Source organism: Vidua macroura, chromosome 29, assembly GCF_024509145.1.
Source record: "Vidua macroura isolate BioBank_ID:100142 chromosome 29, ASM2450914v1, whole genome shotgun sequence".
Taxonomy (NCBI): Eukaryota; Metazoa; Chordata; class Aves; order Passeriformes; family Viduidae; genus Vidua; species Vidua macroura.
In genome coordinates this window covers 764,552-780,128 of record NC_071599.1, presented here as the reverse complement: position 1 = coordinate 780,128, position 15,577 = coordinate 764,552, and the positions used below count along the sequence as shown (strand labels likewise).

Sequence of the window (15,577 nt, the reverse complement as noted above, 5' to 3'; positions counted from 1 at the left end):
GGCTGGGGTGGGGATTTTGTGGTCGAACTTCAGAGCATCCCTCGGGGACAGACACATATCAAACCCTGCAAGTGCTGCCCTGGAGCTGCTGAAGTTTGGGGCTTTTTTCCCACCCCCCTCCTTCTTTTGCATCTCTGACAGCTTTTCCTTAGGCTGCTTCTCTTCCTTCTCCTTCTGGAGGAGAAATGAAACACTGAGCTCCTTTGAAAGCAGGACTGAAGAATTTCAAAGTACAACGAAGTTATTGTTATGCAAATGATGAGCCGGGTTCATTCCTGCAGCCAGGGAATATTAATCCCTGTCCCTGAGCACTGCAGCCCTTTCACAATTCCCAAACCACATTTGGATGAGGGTAATTCTGGGGTACCACGGCCTCGTGTGCCTCTTGCAAGAGGGAATTATTAAGGAATGATTGTTGTCTTAGATAAAAAAAAAAAAAAGAACAGTTATATCTGGATAAGGAGGATGTGTATATGGAATAAGCTAAAAACTTCACAGGTTTTCAGATTCATTCATTAACTCCTTAAGCTGACAATTTTTGCATCAGTTAGAGGCTGAGGAAGGAGCAAAAAGGGAAGAGAAGACAATTCCCTGTTGGAAGGGGATGGTGTGGTCCAATAGCACAACTTTCCCTCCCTCTGGAAGTGCTCAGGCCTGGTTTTTGTCTCTCCTGCAGGACTTCTATCACACAGACCATGGGGTCCCACCAGCAGAAGGGCGACGGCCAAGGGATGTCCGAGCAGTCCGGAGGGTGCCACGGCAGCGGCGGCGGCGGCTGCGGCTGCTGCTGCCACGGAGGAGGTGGAGGAGGATGCCACAGCAGCGGTGGAGGAGGATCCATGGGATACCAGAGCCAGGGATTGTCCTGCCACGGAGGAGGAGGAGGAGGAGGCGGTGGCTGCTGCGGTGGCGGCGGTGGCAGCGGTGGCGGTGGTGGGATCATTTATCAGACTCACATGCCATCAACCTCGTGTGGAGGTGGAGGAGGAGGAGGTGGAGGAGGAGGAGGAGGAGGCGGCCAGCAGAGCCAAGGATCCATCTGCATTATTGGAGGAGGAGGAGGAGGAGGTGGAGGGGGCTCAGGCCACCAGGGCCAAGGTCCCATCATTATTGGAGGGGGTGGAGGTGGAGGAGGAGGGGGTTCTGACCACCAGAGCCATATACCCATCTGCATTGGAGGGGGAGGAGGTGGAGGTGGTGGTGGTGGCGGTGGTGGTGGTCAGCAAAGCCAAGGTCCCATCTGCATAGATGGAGGAAGTAGTGGTGGTGGAGGTGGTGGAGGTGGAGGCTCAGGCCAGCAGGGCAAAGGAATCATCATTATTGGTGGAGGCAGCGGTGGTGGTGGAGGCAGCGGTGGTGGTGGAGGTGGGGGTGGCTCAGGCCACCAGGGCCAAGGTCCAATCTGCATTGGAGGGGGCAGTGGTGGAGGAGGAGGAGGTGGTGGTGGTGGGCAACAAAGCCAAGGTCCCATCATTATTAGCGGAGGAGGCGGTGGCGGAGGAGGCTCAGGTCAACAAAGCCAAGGTCCCATCTGCATCAGTGGGGGTGGCAAGGGAGGAGGAGGAGGAGGTGGTGGTGGTGGCGGTGGCTCAGGGCACCAGAGCCAAGGTCCCATCATCATTAGTGGAGGAAGTGGTGGTGGCAAGGGAGGAGGTGGAGGAGGTTCAGGGCACCAGGGCCAAGGTCCAATTATCATTAGTGGTGGTGGAGGAGGAGGAGGAGGAGGTTCAGGGCACCAGGGCCAAGGTCCCATCTGCATTGGAGGTGGCAGTGGAGGAGGAGGAGGAGGAGGAGGTGGTGGTCAACAAAGCCAAGGTCCCATCATTATTAGTGGTGGTGGTGGTGGTGGTGGCTCAAGCCACCAAGGCCAAGGTCCCATCTGCATCGGTGGGGGTGGCATGGGAGGAGGAGGAGGAGGAGGTTCAGGGCACCAGGGTCAAGGTCCCATCTGTATTGGAGGTGGTGGTGGTGGAGGAGGAGGAGGAGGTTCAGGGCACCAGGGTCAAGGTCCCATCATCATTAGTGGTGGTGGTGGTGGAGGTGGAGGAGGAGGTTCCAGGCACCAGGGTCAAGGTCCCATCTGCATTGGAGGTGGCAGTGGAGGAGGAGGAGGTGGTGGTGGCTCAGGCCACCAGGGCCAAGGTCCCATCATCATTAGTGGTGGTGGAGGAGGAGGAGGAGGAGGTGGCTCAGGGCAGCAAAGCCAAGGCCCTGTGTGCATTGGGGGAGGCAGTGGAGGAGGAGGAGGTGGAGGAGGCTCAGGCCACCAGGGCCAAGGTCCCATTGTCATCATCGGGGGCGGTAGTGGAGGTGGAGGTGGAGGTGGCGGTGGCTCCTCCAGCTCTGGAGGAATGTCCATGCAGCAGCAGACCCAGCCCATCTGCTGGCCACCACAGACCAAGCACAAGTAGTGGCTGCCAGAAGGACTCTGACACCAAGGAAGCCAAAGATATGAAGATGCCTGACATTTCCTCCTCTATTAAATTTAAGAATATTTGTGTTGTCCTCTTCTCCCTTCCCCTGGGAATGTTCTGACCGGAACCTCTGGTGTTGTGTATCCCTAATTCCAGCCAGGGCTGTTCCGTGTGCCTGTTCCTGCCTCAGTTTTCAAGTGCTTGCACCAGACAATAAAACTTGCAGTTCTAGAGAGTTCCGTGTGTGAGTGGTTGGATTTTCTGGCCCTGGTTGCTTTATTTCCATCCCTGGTTTGATTCCAGTGATGTTGCTATAAAGCTCCAGAGCAAAACTGCACTGAAACCCCACTGGTAGAAGAGATTTTGGATTCACTAGATATTCTCAGGTCATTTTTTAATGTCTCTTTGATGATGATGATGAGGAGGAGGAGGATGATGATGATTATGATGATGATGGTGATGATCCCGATGATCCCGGCTTTTGGCTGTCAGAGAAGGTAGCACAAAATTGATCACTGGGGTCTCTCTACCTCATCAAAATCCTGGTGATGCCCAAGAAAGTTCTGAGTGGGTTCAGAGAGAGAAGATGACAAAATTCAGCTATGAAGGATTTCAAGGTGCAATTACGGGGTGAGAGAAGCTCAGGCCCTTCCTGAGGTGGTGCAGAAGCTCCTGGGTTTCTCACAAGTGGAAGAGAAATAAAGTTCTCCAACACTTTTCCAGCTCTGAACCCCCCCAGTGGAATCAGGGACTTCAGCAAGGCCCTTCCAAGGGCTGGCTTGCTCAGGCTGGAACACCTGGGGATTTCCTCATTCCCACAGGGCTAGAACAGCTCTGGGTGTGAGTCTCCAGAGGGAGTTTCCCTGGGAGTGATCTCTTTGATGTGGTCTACTCTGGCAATTAGCAGGGAAAGGGAATTAAACCTCAGAACTGTTCTACAGGAGGCAGGTGACGGACACCTGGAATTGTCCCAGGAGAAACAGGAGTGACCCACGGCCATAACGGCTTCTCCTGTCCCTCCACCCTCTGCTGTCTCCCCCCTGGGGACCTCAGTGAGGCAAACACCTCAAAACACATCCAGATGAGCCCCTTCAGCCAGTGTTGCCACTGGAATAGCTGAGTTTCCTGGGATTTTATTATGGGAAGTCATCGAGGGTGCTAAAATTCCAGCGTCTGGGAACGGCACAAACACTGACATTGCTGGCACAGAGAAGAGCCAGAGTCTGGGGTCCCACTTCAGGGGGGTGGGAACGGTGCTGCACCCAGAAATGGCCCAGGACTAAGAAAACCTGGATCCAAATTACAGAAATTCTCAGGGTGACAGCAGGAGCCACAGTACAGCCTCAAATCTCATTGCTTCTTCAGTCATGCCACACTCATCCTCAAAACGGGCGGGAATTCATCATTTTGGTCCATATCCATGGAGATGCTGCTGCACAGGGGGATGTTGGTTCTGGTACCCCTCCATCTCCATCACTTGAAGTGGTGGGGCCTGCCTGACCTCGGCTCTCTCCTAGGTGGGGGAATCAAACAAAAATCCCAATCAACCCTTCGCTGCTGTGGTGGGAAATCTCCCACAGCCATGGGGGATTCCTGTGGTGCCCCAAAAACACCAGTCCCACCCCTGTTCCCCTGGGAATCTCCATAGTCACAGGATCCTGGAATCACAGAATATCTTGAGGTAGAAGGGACCCCCAAGGATCATCAAAGTCCAACTCCCGGCCCTGCACTGACACCCCACCAATCCCCCCTCTGCCTCCGGTGTGTAACACTCAATAAAACGAGGCTCCCCAGCCCCTTCTAGAGTCGGTCACCAGCGGCATCTCCTGGCTGGAGTGGAGGGTGGCAACCTCCAGAATCCTACTGGAGCCCCAGAATCCTACCTGGGAATTCAACCGCGGGAGCCGAGCTCACGTGTGGGACCTGCCGTGGATGCAGGGCAGCTGAGGAAGTGATGCACGGGAGAGGCATCGTCCACATCCAGTGAGTCAGGACAAGTGGGAAGGAGGAGGAGAGTCTGTTTGGTAAATAAACCTATCACCATTCCTTTGGATGCCTCACTTCCCACTCAGGAAAAACGGTATAAAAGTTGGTGGATCTTGGGGTGCTTCATTCACTCAGCTTTGCCCGGAGGTGTCCGCGGTCAGAGCCGAGAAGGGTAAGTCCAGGCCTGCCCAAGGGAGGGATTCTTCTTCTCTTCCTTTCCTGCTTCCGAAACGCAGAAGTTTTGGTAAAAAACATCTGGTGAGTGGTGGTTGAAGGGCAGGAAAGTTGCTGGGATGAATTTAAATCTCTTGTGGATGCCTTGGTCCCACCGGACCAAAAAGAACCAGGATCAGCCCGTGCTGCTGAAGGTTGTCTCTCATCAGTATTGAGATGGAGATGGAATGGCTTTGGGATAAGGAGATGGGACAACTTTGGGATAAAAGTCTTTAAAAGATCATCCTGGACACTACAAAGTTGTGTTCAGCTGGACTGGGGTCATGGGCCTTGGGAAATTCTCATGATAACTGGTGGCTGCTCTGGAGTAAAAAGCTTTTCCTTGCAGGGTCACTGCTCCAAGATGTGCTCCAGACAAAGTGGGTGCCACGGCTGTGGCTGCTGCTGCTGCTGCCGGGGGAGCTACCAGTCCCAGGGCTCCTCTAGTGGGGGAGGAGGCGGATCCTGCTGCGGTGGAGGATCCTCCGGCGGATCAGCCCAGAAGATCATTATCAGCTCTGGCGGCGGAGGAGGAGGCGGTGGTGGATCCTCCGGATGCTGCGGAGGGGGATCCAGTGGTGGCTCCTCAAAGAGCATGATGGGAGGAGGAGGCGGTGGTGGATCCTCCGGATGCTGCAGTGGCGGATCCAGTGGTGGATCTTCAAAGAGTATGATGGGAGGTGGAGGTAGTGGAGGATCCTCTGGATGCTGCGGTGGAGGTGGCATGGGAGGAGGGTCCGGTGGTGGATCTTCAGGAACCAAGATCATCATTGGAGGTGGAGGCGGGTGGCGGATCCTCTGGATGCTGCGGTGGTGGATCTGGTGGTGGCTCCTCAAAGAGCATGATGGGAGGTGGAGGTGGTGGTGGATCCTCCGGATGCTGCGGTGGTGGATCCAGCGGTGGATCTTCAAAGAGCATGATGGGAGGTGGAGGCGGTGGTGGGTCCTCTGGATGCTGCGGTGGTGGATCCAGCAGTGGATCTTCAAAGAGCATGATGGGAGGTGGAGGCGGTGGTGGGTCCTCTGGATGCTGCGGTGGCAGATCTGGTGGTGGCTCTTCTGGGATGAAGATCATAATGGGAGGTGGAGGCGGTGGTGGATCCTCTGGATGTTGCGGTGGTGGATCTAGTGGTGGCTCCTCAAAGAGCATGATGGGAGGTGGAGGCGGTGGTGGATCCTCTGGGTGCTGTGGTGGAGGATCCGGCGGTGGCAGTGGGGGATCAGCCCAGAAGATCATCATCAGCTCTGGTGGTGGAGGAGGAGGCTCCTCTGGATGCTGCGGATGGGGATCCGGTGGTGGCTCTTCAGGAGGGAAGATCATCATTGGAGGTGGAGGCGGTGGCGGATCCTCCGGATGCTGTGGTGGAGGATCCAGCGGTGGCTCCTCAGGCCAGACCATCATCATCAGCTCTGGAGGTGGCGGCGGAGGCTCCTCCCAGCAGAAATGTCCCATTGTCATCCCCCAGACCAAGCAGAGCTCCCACTGGCCCTGCCAGCAGAAGTAACAGCCCTGGGCACTCCAGTTCCCATTGGGAATGGCCATCTTTGCCTTCCAAGTCCGACCCCAGCACATCCCCGTCCCTTGTGTTCCCTTGGTGCTGCATCCCTGTGCTGTGAACTCCCAGGTGGCTCCTCTGTGCCATAAATGTGACAGGAAATAAAGGTTTCTGTGCACGGACAGAACTGGTTTGTGAGGTTGCTTTTATCCTTTTGTCAGTTTGCTTCCCAAAAAAATGAGTAAAACATCCAAAACCTTCTGCTGGGAAATATTCTCCAGCCTCCAGTGCTGGAGCAGGTGCTCATCAACAGATCTTTCCTATATCCAACCTAATGTTCCCCTCTTTCATCCTGAACCCATTCCCTGTGTCCTGTCCCTGAAGTTCCTGAGGAAAAGTCCCTCTCCAGCTTCTCTGGAGCCCCTGCAGTTCCTGGAAGGTGCTGTGAGGTCTCCACACAATCTTCTGTCCTCCAGGCTGAGCATTCCCAACCCTTCCAGCCTGGCTCCATAGGGGAGGGGCTCCTTTTATCAACTTCATGGCCTCCTCTGGACTTGCTCCAACAATTCTATGTCCTTCTTATGTTGGGGACACCACAATTGGACCCAGCATTCCAGGTGGGATCTCACCAGAACAGAGGGAAAAAAACTCCTCCCTCACCATCCTGCCCACTCTCCTTTGGATGCAGCCCAGAGACAGTTGTCTTTCCTCTCAAAGCGGGAAAATCCTCTCAAAAAGGACTCCCGAAGTCCTCTTTGGAACTGGTGGGATTAGTCTTGAGTCCAGTAAACTTTAAGTCCAGAGGGTTTTTGTTCACCTCAAAAACACACGCAGTAGGGAGAAAAAAAATTAGGAATTACAGAGATCATTGGCTATGAAACTCTTGAGGGATCATGACTGACAGACTCCTGCCTTTTGGAGAAAACTGGAGAGTTCTTCTCCAGGATCACACCCCACATTGTCAGCACCACTGTGCGTGAGGGAATCTGGTGGGAAAAGGGATCCAGGGTGCTGTAGGATCTGGCCAGGGATTTGTCCTCTCTCCTACCAACCACCCACTGAGGTGTTTGCATAGAGGAGATGAAGGGGTACCATGACCTGCCAGCCCTTCCCGAGGGCTCCAGGCCTGCAGGGAAAAGGACCCAGGAGAGCATCACAAAACTGAGAACGTGGCCCCAAAGCCTTTTAGATCCCCCTTTCCCTTTACCCAACACAAGTATCCACACTTCTCCCTAACCTGGAGAGGTTGTGGTGGTGCCGACCCCGTGCTCCAGTCACGCTTTTCCTACACCTCTGGCAAACAAATCCAAGTGCTTCCAGAGGGTCCCACCCTGGGATCTCCACACTCTGTGATTTGCAGGAGCTCCTTTCACCACCCCTCCAAAAACCTCCATGGCCTTTCCTCATCTCTGGGTCAGGACGAGCTGCTCATCCTGGGTGTCCCTCTGTGCCAATGAGCTGCCAATACTGACTGTCCCTCTGGGCAAGTTTTTACAGGTTGAAGGCACGGAAGGGATCAAGGTGTTGAGATCCTCAGGAGTACAACACCCACACGTCAGAGCTAGGAGCCAGAACAGCGGTGACACCTCAGATCTGGAGATGAGAACAGAGATAAGGCCACGGGAGGGACTCCAAAGCCGAACAAAGGAAGCCCCTGCATGTGTGTCCCCACTGCTGGTGGCCTGTCCCCATCCCAAGGGTGTCGCATGTGCGTGTTCAAAGTCATGTTCATGGTGACAGCTGGGACCTGCTGCTGCTGTCACTCGTCCCCACAGCCAAAAGCCCTATTAGTCCTTCCTCTACTCAGTGTCCCGGGAGGGCGGATGCTGCTGTCAGGCTCCAAACACGCGTGACACAGAGCTGGTGCTGGGACAGCTGTGCTGACAAATTGTCATCCTCCAGCAGGGAACATATCCAGGTGATTCCCCTGCTCGGTGTGGGTGGGGTAGCCAGTGAAGACCCTCAGAAATGGGTCCTGTTGAGATAGAGGGGTGTTTAACATCCTAGAGTTCAAGGGTCAGGTCTTGATGATCTTCAAGTGCAACTTTGAAAACAGAAGGATTCCAGGGTTTTGCCCACTCCAGCCTGGAGACTGAGACCCCTGGAAGCTGGAGCTGAGCACAGACCTCTGTGGAAATCCAACAGCCGCTTCCACCTTGGGGTCACAAAAGACTGAAGGTAAAAGTCCCCTTTGTCACTGTCCCACTCAGCGTCCTCTGACACAGATCTGAGCAGCTCCAAAGCAGGGAATTCCATTGGGGTGGCATCTCTGGCCTTTCCCAGCAGGATGGACATGCTCCTGCTCCCCATCTTGCCAGTTCTTGAGGGAATTCTCCAAAATTCTCAGTGACTCTGCTCAAGTACATAATTTATCCTTGTCCTTCCATCACTCTCTGGATCCAACTCTCTCCAGTCCCCATCTGCTCAGTCTCTACTCTGTCCTGAGCACCTAAGGAGCTCCATCCCAGCAGAAACACATTGGGGCCCTCTCCAAAACAGACCCCAAGGTGTCATTTGCCCCAAAAATTCAGAGCGAGGCTCCCGGAAGGGAATCATTAGGCGGAATTAGCGACTGCGGTACAGAACAGGGCTGATGCGCCTCCTTCGCATTGCCTCTGCTGCAAGTGAGTCAAGGAAGGAGGCAGCTGAGGCCAATCTCTGTCAATAAATCTCTCAGCATTCCTTAGGGTGTCTCACTTCCCTCGGGAGCGCGATGCAGCCGGTATAAAAGCTCGGCTATCCCAGGGCTCCTCATTCAACTCACACTGAGCATCGCGACATTCCCATCAGCACTGAAGGTAAGCCCGCGGACACGGAAACTTCTGGAACCTCTACGCAGGGTGATCCCTCCACCAGTTTGTCTTTGGGTGTTCTTCGAACTGTGGTGGCTCCACCAAAAACCAACTGGAGGTGCCAACAGAACTCCCCTTCCTTAGATGGGCGTTGCAGGTGGAGCCCTGAAAGCTGAACTTTCAGCTGCTGAGTCAGTGTGAGACATCCAGAAGGATCCACACCATTTTTTAGGCGTGTCAGAGCATGTGTGCAAACCTTGGGAAGTGTTCCCAACCTTCCTGCACGCAGAGGTTTCCTGGAACTGTCGTGACCTGCAGAGAGCTCCCTGGGATGTCACGGCAGGTCTCAGGGAGGGCGTTTAAAGTAGGGTTGCAGAAGGTGGGACAAACGGGGCAAGTCCTGGGAACTCTTCCTTCTCTGCTGGGAAGGCTCAGCTGCGTCTCCAAGGTTCTCCTTTCTGACAGCTCCGTTCCTTGCAGGGTCACTGCTCCAAGATGTGCTCCAGACAAAGCTCCGGAGGCTGCCGTGGGATGTCCTCCCAGTCCAGTGGGTGCCACAGCGAGGGCTCCGGTTGCCACGGGAGCGGCTCCTCCAGTTACCAGTCCCAGGGCTCCTCCTGCTGCAGGGGCGGAGGGGGCTCTGGCAAAGTCATCATTAGCTCTGGTGGTGGAGGAGGAGGATCCTGCTGCAGTGGGGGCTCCTCTGGATATGGGATAGGAGGGGGATACAGTGGTGGCTCTTCAGGATCAAAGACCATCATTGGAGGGGGAAGCAGTGGAGGATACTCAGGTTATGGCATGGGAGGAGGGTGCGGTGGTGGCTCGTCAGGATCAAAGAGCATTGTTGTAGGTGGAGGTAGTGGAGGTTCCTCTGGATGCTGCAGTGGGGGCAGCTATGGGATGGGTGGAGGATACGGTGGATCTTCAGGATCAAAGAGCATCATTGGAGGGGGAAGCAGTGGAGGTTCCTCTGGGTGCTGCAGTGGGGGCAGCTATGGGATGGGTGGAGGATATGGTGGATCTTCAGGATCAAAGAGCATCATTGGAGGGGGAAGCAGTGGAGGTTCCTCTGGGTGCTGCAGTGGGGGCAGCTATGGGATGGGTGGAGGATATGGTGGATCTTCAGGATCAAAGAGCATCATTGGAGGGGGAAGCAGTGGAAGTTCCTCTGGGTGCTGCAGTGGAGGATACTCGGGTTATGGCATGGGAGGAGGGTGCGGTGGTGGATCTTCAGGATCAAAGAGCATCGTTATAGGTGGAAGTAGTGGAGGTTCCTCTGGATACTGTGGTGGAGGATCCAGCTATGGGATGGGTGGAGGATATGGTGGATCTTCAGGATCAAAGACCATCATTGGAGGTGGAGGTTCCTCTGGGTGCTGCAGTGGGGGCTCCTCTAGCTATGGGATGGGTGGAGGATATGGTGGATCTTCAGGATTGAAGAGCATCATTGGAGGGGGAAGCAGTGGAGGTTCCTTTGGATGCTGCAGTGGAGGATCTTCAGGATACGGGATGGGAGGAGGGTATGGTGGTGGGTCTTCAGGAGGGAAGATCATCATTGGAGGTGGAGGCAGTGGTGGATCCTCTGGATGCTGTGGTGGAGGATCCAGCTATGGGATGGGAGGAGGATGCAGCAGCGGCTCCTCAGGCCAGACCATCATCATCAGCTCTGGAGGGGGCAGCGGAGGCTCCTCCCAGCAGAAATGTCCCATTGTCATCCCCAGCGTGGTGTCCCACCAGAGCAAGCAGAGCTCCTACTGGCCCTGCCAGCAGAAGTAACAGCCCTGGGCAGCTCCAGTTCCGAGTCTCTGCCATGGCTCCTCTTTACCTCCAGCTCTGGCTCTGCTGCCTGGTCCTTCCCAGCGTGTCCTCTCCTGTCCCTTGGATGCTGCACCCTCGTGTGAGATCTCCAGGACTGCCCTGCTGTGCCCTGCTCCTGGTGTTGGGGTGCCTTTGATAATGTCCTGCCACTTTTTACATCTAATAAATGTTACAATTGCTCAAACCTGCCGGTGTTTTTTTTGGGAGTTCATTTCTTTCTTGCACTATCAACTTGCACTTCATGGGATGTGGAAATGTCTCTGATGGGATGTTTCACTCCAAAGCCACCCAGTTTATCGTTCCAGAGGCTTTGCACCTGCATTTTCCACCTGGCCTCTGTGAGGGAGGAACAGAAGACCCCAAAACTCGAAGGAACCACAGCACCCTTTGGTGCCTGGGCATGGTGCAGGCCTTCTGTGTCCTCTGAGGGGCCAGCACACGATGACCACCTCTGTGGACCTGATGGGAGATGTGACCAGGCCCACCAGGCTCAGTCGGGAAGAGCAGGGATTGGGGATGACCCAACAGCAGCTGGTGATGCCCCAGGTGGGCGATAAAACCATGACAACCTCCATGGCCTTGCCATCCTCCCCCTTCCTGCAGCAAACCTGAGGGAACACCCTCAGGCTGTGCCAGGGGAGGCTCAGGGTGGACACCAGGACGAATTTCCTCATGGAAGGATTGTCAGGCCTTGGAGGTTTGGAGTCCCCATCCCTGGAGGTGTCCAAGGAAGGACTGGACAGGGCACTCAGTGCTCTGGGCTGGCTGACAAAACGGGGACAGGCTGGACTCGATGGTCTGGGAGGGTTTTTCCAACCTCAGGGATTCTGGACTTCCATGATCTGTACCCAGGGGGAAGCCACACCTGCGAACCAGCCAACACAGCCCCGGGTCAGGCAGGAGGGAATAAAACCAGCAGCAAATCCCTCAGAAACCTCCAAATCTTCCTCCCGGCCTCAAATCCCCCCCTTCCCAGGCTTTTCACCCTGTCCTGGAAGCACCACCACGGATTTGTGCCCGGGGATGGGGCTTTGGCCAAAGCTGGGACTCTCTGTCCCCACAGCAGAAGTTCCTGGAGCCGACCGGAGCCGGTCCAGCCTCCAGGAGCTGCTCTGCTCGGCTGAGCTCTCCAGGGCTGGAGCAGCCGGGATCTGCAACCCTCACCAGGCCCCGGAGCTCTTTCCAAACCAGGGGAAGGAGATGAAGAAGAAGGAAGGGAGGGATGTGGAGGCATAATCCTCCATTAAAGAGTAATCCAGCCAGGCTGGGTTTAAGCATCGGGACATTCACACCTCCGCAAATCCAGCCTTTAAGCTCCCTTTGAGCACCTCCAGCGCCCTGGCAAAATTCCCACTTAGGGCATCAATCACTTTGAACGGCCTTCTGGTTCATATGCAAATGTTTTCCTCGGAAAAAAAATTCCCCCTGGAACCACCGGGGACCCGGCGGGAGGGATCAGATTGTCCCCAGAGCTTTGCCCCACCGTCCCCGCTCTCGTTGTGCATTCTCCTACACCCACACCCCCACCCACCTCTCCCGGGCTGGGGGCCGGAGGATTCCTGCGTAGCCCAGGGCAGGGGCGCAGGAATAGGCTCATTAAGCAGAAGTAACAATTACAGCAGCGAAATGAGCGGTGTGAAGGAAGATATGGATCGGGAGTCAAAGCAAACACTGAAATCGCAGTTTGGTAAATAAATCCTTCTCATTCCCGAGGGTGTCTCACTTCCCATACATGTTAAACGCCATATAAATGTTCCTGAGGCTGATAACGCTCCTCATTCAGTCGACTTTTACCTTCTAAATGTGTTTCCGATGGCTGAAGAGGGTAAGTCTCTTTTTTTTTTTTTTTTTTTTTTTTTTTTTTCCTGGGATTTTATCCTTTCCTAGTCACGGGATGCAGCTCATTTGAGACCTTGGCTCGTGCCGGCATAGGGACCCCTCTGCCTGAGCCAAGTCCTTGGGATCTGGGTGGGCTCTCGCTCCGTTCTAGATCCAATCCCTGAGGAAAAAGGTGAAATCAAGGCACCAGAGTGGGATGCAGAGGGATGAGCAGGGTAAACCCGGATGGGTCTGTGGTGGGTTTGCACCCACCCCACGTGGGGACTGCACAACCTTTGTGGGTTTGAATGTGCAGGACGCATTTTTTTATTATTTAATAACAACCCTGAGCTGGACCTCAGAATGGCCGCGAACCTCTGTGGCTGGGCCAATCACCTTCTAGAAAAGAATTTTGGGGCTGCAGTAACATAGCCAGGGTGGAAACTTTGATTCATCTCTCTTGCAACAACTGAGGAAGAGAAATGAGGATGATCCTCAATAATTTTGCAGCCCTGTAGACGTGAAAATGAGTGGGGGAAACCATGGCAGTTATTAGGGGGAGGAAATACATTTCAGATTTTATATTTCAGCTTTTGGATTCAGAATATATTTCAGCTTTTGGATTCTCTGGAATTAGAGGTAGAAAGAGGAAAGTTCTCCCAGGAAGAGTCCAGATATCCTTGGATTTGTAGGATAGGGGCTTGGAGCAACCTGGTCTAGCAGAAGGTGTCCCTGTCCATGGCAGGGGGTGACATTGGATGAGCTTTAAGGTCTTTTCCAACCCAAACCACTCCACGATTCCATGATTCTCTAACAGCTCGGTTTCAAAGCCTGGAATTGCCCCTGTCCCTGGCCACACCACCTGGCACCTTCCCACCTGTCCTGGCATCGACACAAAGCAAAACGGTGCAAGTTTGGGTGTTTTCCTTCCCTCTTCCAGATTTACCACTATCTCCGGCGGAAATGTTCCCGGCGGAACCGGGGCTACAGCCGGGAGATCTCCCTGAGCCACCGCAGATTCTGCTCCGGGGCCTTCGCCAACCGCCACGGCCGCGCCTCCTTCTCATACGACGGGGAAGGCTCCGTCACCTACAGCCGGAGACCCTCATCCTGCCTGCCCCTGCCAGCACCAGCCCCCTACAGCATCTCAGGGGGGTACTCGTGTGACACTGGTGGGGATTGTGGGGTCACGTCCAGCTGGGACCTCACAGTGGGAACAGTCCCCGTCTACGGCTCCGGAGTGGGAATGGGGTACAGCAGCGAGGACGTGGGTCCGGTCTACCACGGAGGGAATTCGGGAATGGCTGAGGGAGCAGGGGCTGGGTATGAATACTCTGCACCCCTGAGTGACACCCTATGCACGGGGGGGGTCTCTGAGGGCTCAGGGTACTACGGGGGAGGGTATGGATATGGGACACATGGATCTGGGACATTCCCCGGCCCAGAGCTCAGCCCTGCAGGCGGGGGATGCGCTCAAGTGGTGCAGCAGAAATGCCCCGTGGTCGTCCCCACCATCAAGACCCAGCAGTGCAAGCAGAGCACCCACTGGCCCCCCATCCAGAAGAAGTGACTGGCCCAGCAGCAGCCTCTTCCACATCCCAAAAATGCCCCTGAATGTGCCACAGTGGAATTTTCCCCCGGCGGTGTCATTACATCACAGAGCTCTGCATTCCTCATGTGAGGCTGTGCTGACAACAGTCACTCAGGAGCTGCTGGAAAAAGGGGTTTGTGCTGTGGAAAGAGATGAGATGGGAAAAGATTCTTTTCTCCATCTCCTCTGGATCACGGCTTGGGAAATAAAACCTCACAGTCTGTGGGTAGTTTCAATATTGGGATGATTTCTTTCTCTTCTGGCTCCTTCCCTCAAAATGCAAATGGATCCTCAAGGAATCTCCCCAACACAAAGGACCTTTATCATATCTATTTGACACCCAATTTAAATGCAAAATTTATGTTAATACAATTAAAATACAGCACTTTCAGTGGTGAGAGGACTTCAGGTGGCAACAGGATGGTGTCAGTCTCTTCCCAGTGGTGCACAGTGACACAACGAGGATGGCCATAAACCAAAACCCAGTTCCACCTCAGAACTTCTTTCCATGGAGGAGGTAGAGCCCTGGAACAGCTGCCCAGGGAAGGAGTGGAGTCTCCCCTTCCAGAGACATCCCAACCCCACCTTGACGTGTCCCTATGCCCCCTGCTCCCTCAGGAGATCTCCAGAGATCCCTCCCAACCCCAACTACTCCAGAATCCTGGGATTCTGTTTGTAACCTGGCTCTTCCTGGAGGTGCTGTTGCCACCCCATGGAGCCCCTACGAGCCTCATTAAGGATCTCATTAAGGAGATCTGCCAATCTCCCAGGGGATTTCCGACTGATTGTTATTTACAGCGTGACCTGGCAGTGAAAGGTTGTTTACCTGGCACCAGCTCCCGGCTCCTGCCCTGGAGATTGCCAGGGATGGTGAAACTCTGAGCACGTAGAACCTCGTGCATGAGGCAACTCCAACAAGCTCCTTGGTTTCCTCCCCATAACCTGCTCATGGCATTTTTTGATAGGATCAGGCCCTGAATTAGGCACGGGGAGAGGACGGTTCCAGTGCTGGTTGGGACGTGGGGTTTGCCCAACATTTAATCTTCCACGTCTCTTCTCTGGGGTTGTTTGACTCATCCAAATACTTGTTAGGAAGGGGAAAAAAAAAAAAAAAAAAAAACATCTGTAGATCTGGGTCTATTTAAAAGTGAGACATAAAATCACATTGTTTGTTTTTTACCTTTTGGCTTTCACCCACCTGGGGGGATTTTGACCCTTTCAACTCAATAAAAATCCAGAAAACTTTGCCCTGAAACACCAAAGACCCAAATCCTCTGAGCTCTTAACCCGTGTTTGATGTCACAGGATCCTTCACACATAAAATGTCGTAACATCATCATGTGGAGACAATTACACAAGATTTTGTCACCAGCCCTATTAAATTCCATTCTAAAATTAGGCAGCGTTATCATTTATTTGCTTTTATTTCTATTTCTAAAATCTGCTACT

At 54.3% G+C, this 15,577-nt stretch overlaps 3 protein-coding genes across 3 annotated transcripts; all 3 read left to right on the top strand.

Moving 5' to 3' along the window:
- The first annotated feature begins 5,315 nt into the window (after nucleotides 1–5,315).
- On the top strand, nucleotides 5,316–6,286 carry LOC128820486 (loricrin-like). Its single transcript, XM_054001259.1, has one exon. It carries the CDS (start codon nucleotides 5,456–5,458, stop codon nucleotides 6,116–6,118), a length of 663 nt encoding a protein of 220 aa, XP_053857234.1. The 5' UTR covers nucleotides 5,316–5,455; the 3' UTR covers nucleotides 6,119–6,286.
- Nucleotides 6,287–8,891: 2,605 nt separating this feature from the next.
- LOC128820484 (loricrin-like) lies at nucleotides 8,892–10,903 on the top strand. Its single transcript, XM_054001258.1, has 2 exons — nucleotides 8,892–8,907; nucleotides 9,382–10,903. Exon 2 carries the CDS (start codon nucleotides 9,397–9,399, stop codon nucleotides 10,675–10,677), a length of 1,281 nt encoding a protein of 426 aa, XP_053857233.1. The 5' UTR covers nucleotides 8,892–8,907; nucleotides 9,382–9,396; the 3' UTR covers nucleotides 10,678–10,903.
- A 257-nt stretch (nucleotides 10,904–11,160) lies between these two features.
- LOC128820273 (uncharacterized) lies at nucleotides 11,161–14,654 on the top strand. The gene is made up of 2 exons (XM_054000927.1): nucleotides 11,161–11,265; nucleotides 13,355–14,654. Exons 1-2 carry the CDS (start codon nucleotides 11,161–11,163, stop codon nucleotides 14,105–14,107), a joined length of 858 nt encoding a protein of 285 aa, XP_053856902.1. The 3' UTR covers nucleotides 14,108–14,654.
- Nucleotides 14,655–15,577: the final 923 nt, after the last annotated feature.